The 5,379-nt window shown below is 43.8% G+C and overlaps 1 protein-coding gene across 1 annotated transcript; it reads right to left on the bottom strand.

Moving 5' to 3' along the window:
* Window positions 1-824: 824 nt before the first annotated feature.
* On the bottom strand, window positions 825-3,662 carry LOC109162331. Its single transcript, XM_019311052.1, has 6 exons — window positions 2,686-3,662; window positions 2,436-2,531; window positions 1,906-2,344; window positions 1,370-1,571; window positions 1,194-1,258; window positions 825-1,013 (listed from the first exon to the last, which is right to left on the bottom strand). The coding sequence occupies exons 1-6, from the start codon at window positions 3,660-3,662 to the stop codon at window positions 825-827; spliced, it is 1,968 nt and encodes a 655-aa protein (XP_019166597.1).
* Window positions 3,663-5,379: the final 1,717 nt, after the last annotated feature.

Below are 5,379 nucleotides of genomic sequence, written 5' to 3'. Positions count from 1 at the left end.
TATCAAAAATCAGGATTTTAGGAATCAATTCCTCAAGAGAAATAGAATTAATTACTCAATTAATTCATGGATTGGAGTGTGGATTTTTGGGGTGTCACAGCCGTGGTGGCGGACTGCCCATGTAATGCAGCCGGTACATCGGCCATGGCGGCAGGGTGGTTGGCAGGCGTCCTTGTGACGGTGGTGTGGAGGGTTCGCTGCCACGCTTGCATGGTTGCGGTGGCTGCCGCAATCAGTCCCTTTGGCCTTGGAAGGCAGGCATCCCACACCACTCCATTCCGTGTTCTTCATATGTGGCATAGAATTGCTGTTGCATATAATATTCTATTAGAGTCTAGAACATTTAGAAGATCACCAAACCAAACATGAAAAATATTTGTCACATTATTGGGGATTGGAAGGTTGGATAATCCCCAAATGGCCTTTGCATAGTCACACAACACCAAAGCATGCATAGTGTTTTCTTGATATATTCCACACATGGCACAATTTGGCTCCACATCTACTCTCTTTATAAGCAAATTTGTAGTGGTGGGGAGAATATCACTAATAGCTCTCCATAGGAATGTCTTCCACTTGGGGGATTTTGAGCTTTCATAGAGCAAGCCATTTATTGAAAGCCCCATCATTGTCCTCATAATTTACCACAATACGCCTATAGCCATTTTTGACCGAATATATTCCTTTCTGGTCTCCGTGCCAATACCAAGTATCATCATAGTCAGGGGAGATAGGTATTTTCATAATATTTGTGACATCGATAGGTTGGAATAAATCAGTCAATATAGAATGATCCCACGAACCTACTTCTTGATCAATTAATCCTACAACTTTGGCTCCTGCCAACTGCATAGGCATCTCAGTCTGTATCTAGGTTCCTGGTCATCCTGTATCCACGGATGATCCCATATTAGCGTAGTTTCTCCATTTCCAATTCTGCGTCTCACACCACTACAGATTAACCCTTTAGCTGCCATAATACTACGCCAACAGAAACAGGGGTTATTTCCTACCTGTGCATCAAAAAATGAACCCTTGGGATAATACCTTGCTTTACAAACACAGGCTACCAACGAGTCAGGCTTAGTAAGCATTCGCCATCCCTGTTTACCTAACATAGCTAGGTTAAAGGCACAGAGTTCCTTGAAACCTAGGCCCCCATGTTTCTTTAGGATACATAATTTGTCCCAAACCTTCCAGTGTATTCCATGGTCAGTACCCGATCCCCACCAGTAGCAGTTCATGATTCGCTCAAAAGCTGTGCAAACGAATATAGGTAACAGAAAGACACTCGTTGAAAATGTAGGCATAGATTGTGCTACACTTTTCAACAAAATCTCTTTGCCTGCCTGTGATAATAATTTTTTACTCCATGATCCTATTCTCTGCCTGATCTTATCTTCAATATATGAGAAAGGCGCCTTTTTATTTCGTCCAACAAATGATGGAAGTCCCAAATATTTTCCAAAGTTAGGTGCCTGTACCACCCCCAGAATTTGAGCCACCTCCATTCTATCCATCTCACCTGTATTCTTGCTGTAGCATATACTTGAATTATGATAGTTAACCACCTGGCCAGACAAATTTTCATATACAGATAAACAATCTTTAATTTTACCAGCCCCTTGTGCATTGGCCTTAAAAAATAATAGACTATCATCTGCAAAAAATAAGTGAGAGATTAAGAGGGGGGGGGGGGGGGGAGGGGGGGGGGGCTCTCCTTGCCACCCTGCAACCATGTATAGAACCATCATTTTGTGCTTGCTGCAATAACAGAGAAAGACCCTCTGCACATATAATGAAGAGATAAGGGGACAACGGGTCTCCCTGCCTTAAGCCACGAGTGGGTAGCACTAAGATACTGCGTGAGCCATTTATCAGAAAATTGTAGGACACTATAGTTACACATAGCATAATCAATTCCACCCATCTAGAATCAAAACCCAACGCCAAGAGCATGCCACGCAGGAAGGACCACTCCATGCGGTCATATGCTTTCGCCATATCTAACTTGAGAGCACTCCATCCTACAACCCCACACTGCTTTCTGTTCAAAAAATGACCCACCTCTGTAGCTAGAAGGATATTATCAATTATAAGCCTATCCGGGATAAAGGCACTCTGTGAGTCAGATATAATTTCCTCCATCAAAGGCTTCATTCTATTCGTTATCATCTTAGCCATGACCCTATAAACAACATTACTAAGAGCTATTGGCCTAAGATCAGTAACCATCTGGGGGGTACCTATTTTTGGGATCATGACCATATCTGTATCATTCAAGCCCTCAGGGAAATGGGGTGACTGTAGGCAGTTAATCACAAAATTCGAGATATCCCCCCAACTACATCCCAAAAATGTTGATAGAAGCCCGAATTCATTCCATCCAGGCATGGGGCCTTATCAGGGAACATTGCAAACAACGCAGATTTAACCTCATCCAACTCAAAGGGGCGAAACAAACGTTCATTATATGCCTGAGTGACTCGTGGGGAAATCCCAGCAAAGAAACTATCCCATTCTCACGGTGACTAGAGCAGAAAATATGATTAAAATAATCCAGAATAACGCTGTTCATAGCTTCCTTTTCAACCCAAACCCCACAATCATTCATGAGTCTAGATAAAGTTTTTTTTTTTTTTTTTTTTTTTTTTTTTTTTTTTTTTTTTACGGTGAGAGGCATACCTGTGGTAAAACTTTGTATTGGCATCAGCATTCCTGAGCCAATGCTGCTTGGCTCTCTGTCTCCAGTAGGCATCCTCCTGAGCTTCAAGACGACTCATGAGCTCTTCTAGGTGCTGGAATTTTGCAAGCGAGGTTGGGTCAGTGTGCCCATGCAATCGCTGCTGCTCCTTCCGCAGGGTATTAATCTGGTTACCAAATTTGTGATGTCGATCTCCACCCCATCGTGATAACTGGTCCCCACAGTACTGAATACAATCTTGCAAGCCCATACTCCTCCCTTCCTCCCATGACTCCTCCACAACACCCCTACACCCCTCATCATGTAGCCATGCCATCTCAAATTGGAAACCCCTCTTGCCAGTTCCACCCCTCCCTACGGAGTCATGGATTCCTAGAAAGAGGGCTGAGTGATCTGATCTTCGTGTTGCCAGGTTCGTGACCCTAGCCCCAACCACAACATTACGCCAATCATTCGGTGTGAGCACCTTATCAAATTTTTCCTCAATCCAGTTAGGCGTTCCTTGTCCTTTTTCCCATGTAAACTGATATCCTTCCATAGGCATCTGAGACAAAACACAGTCCTCAATAGTATCCCCAAAACCGCGAAGGAGACTACTCAGATGCGGATTGCCCCCTCTTTTTTCATGCTGATAGAGTAAGTCATTAAAATCCCCCATGACAACCCAGGGGAGGTCAGATCTACTCGCCAGTGATCTCAATAATTCCCAAGACTCGTTACGCCTGTTCCTCTCAGGGAAGCCATAATAGCATGTCATACGCCAGTTAGGGAATCCAGGAATAGTAACCTCAATGTCAATATGGGTCTTCGAAAAACTCAAAAGGCTTGCCGTATTATTTCTCCTCCACAATAAAGCTAGCCCGCCACTCAAACCACTAATATCCACATAAAACATACCATCAAAACCAAGGGTGACACGAATACGCTCGGCATGTACACGTCCCACCTTGGTTTCCATTAAAAAAACAAAATCGGGTTTCTTACGAGACACAAGGTCCACAACTTCTCGAACTGTCAGTGGATTACCCAAGCCAAGGCAGTTCTAGCTTAACATACTCATTGGGTTGGGCGGGACAGGGGACCAGTTCCCGCCATATGCAAGTTTTTCGAACCACCGTCGACACTTGTTTCATTACCAACCGGCGGGTCAAGCAAACCCAATACCCACTGCCGCACGTCGGTGCTTTGACGAAGTCACCACACTGGTTCACCCCGCATGGCTGAACCATTCGGACGTCCCCCTAACCGTCCTTCGACTCGACCGTTTCCTCCGAGTTGCACCGTCGATCGTCCACCATGGATCTTGGACCCTTGCGTAAACAGGAATCTTAACCCTATCCGGAATAAAGAAACTAGACCTTTTACCAGTCATATTCTAATTAGGAATCCTAGGCCTATAAACCTATTAGGAGTAGAACATAGGTCTTTATTGTTCAGACTCTAATCAGGATTGCCAACTCTATAAATATGGGATTAGAAAGCAATTAGAACCCTTACTGTAACACCCCGTGTTACGGCCCCTAAACCAAACTAATTAATTAATTACTTACCCTAAAAAGGGAATTAAAATCCATTAATTAGCTAAAAAGGGGTCCACCATAGTCTATGGACCCTTATCCCTAAAACCAACCCCTTAGTCCTATAAGGAATAGAATTGGCAAGCCCATACCATTCAGACCCTAATAAGGACTCTTAGATATATAAATAAGGGCATATGAGGCACCTAGAACCCACACCACAATAACTTTCACCACACAAGAATTCCCATAGGAGAAATCAAGAAAGAAGAAATCTTAAAGAAAGACCCTTCATAGCCAAGGGATTTAATTAAGGCTAAGAGGTAACCCATGTCTCAACAAAACCTATTTTCCTTGCTATAATCTTCTTCTTTGGCTTCCTCTATATGCTTGTGTCTTGATATGATAATTGTGATGTGATCTTGAAAATTGATGAGATGATTTTATGTATGATCTTGATAATCTTGATGATGATAAGAGGATCTTGATAATTGTGTGTTGATTCTTGATAAATCTCGATGTTCTTGATTTTAAAGATAAAATATGATTTTGTGATTTAAATATGATTAGAGCCCTCGGTTGAATTGGGAATTTGTATTGTAATGTTCTTGATATATATTTGGGTGGGAATTCGCATGTTCGGGTGTTGTTTATGTTTAGAAGTCATGTTAGGATGTGTTCTATGTGATTCTTGCTTTGATCCATTAATTGTATACGTGGTGTCGTTAATTGCGTTTAAAAGTGTCTAAGCATGGTTTCGGGTTCCACGGAGGATCGCGGGACGTTTATTTTGATAAAGAGTCAGTGGGGGGTAGGTGGGGGTAGGGGGACCCGCCACTTACCCGCTGCTCAAAGGAGACGCCGCCGGCAGCGGGCAGGCGACTACCTGCCGGGCACCCGTTGCCCGAAGGAGTATCGCCGGCGGGTGGCCCTCCACCCACCCGCAACCTGTTGGTCGTTGCCCACCTCGGGACTTTGGCTTCCGCGTTTGATGTTCCCCAACCCCATGGTGTCTCAACGGACTCCGTTTGTCGTGCATGAGTCTAGTTTGATGTTTCGGGTACCATTCGTAGGATAAAAGAGTCTTATGTATTGCATGCTAGTTGAATCGGTAACCCGTTGGCCAAGGAGGAAGATGCATGAACCCCTTAGGACTAT

This window comes from Ipomoea nil, unplaced genomic scaffold, assembly GCF_001879475.1.
Source record: "Ipomoea nil cultivar Tokyo-kokei standard unplaced genomic scaffold, Asagao_1.1 scaffold2939, whole genome shotgun sequence".
NCBI classification, from domain to species: domain Eukaryota; kingdom Viridiplantae; phylum Streptophyta; class Magnoliopsida; order Solanales; family Convolvulaceae; genus Ipomoea; species Ipomoea nil.
The sequence above is the reverse complement of the archived record's forward strand: the minus strand, read 5'-3'. Positions and strand labels throughout refer to the sequence as shown.

Bases quoted from the DNA above. Each gene is read 5' to 3' on its own strand.
- LOC109162331 (XM_019311052.1), bottom strand. From the start codon at position 3,662: ATGGAAACCAAGGTGGGACGTGTACATGCCGAGCGTATTCGTGTCACC. The intron at 2,345-2,435 runs GTTAAATCTGCG...TTTGGGATGTAG, and splicing joins GCCCCTTTGAGTTGGATGAG to TTGGGGGGATATCTCGAATT. The intron at 1,572-1,905 runs GTAACTATAGTG...TTGTCTGGCCAG, and splicing joins TGGAATTGATTATGCTATGT to GTGGTTAACTATCATAATTC.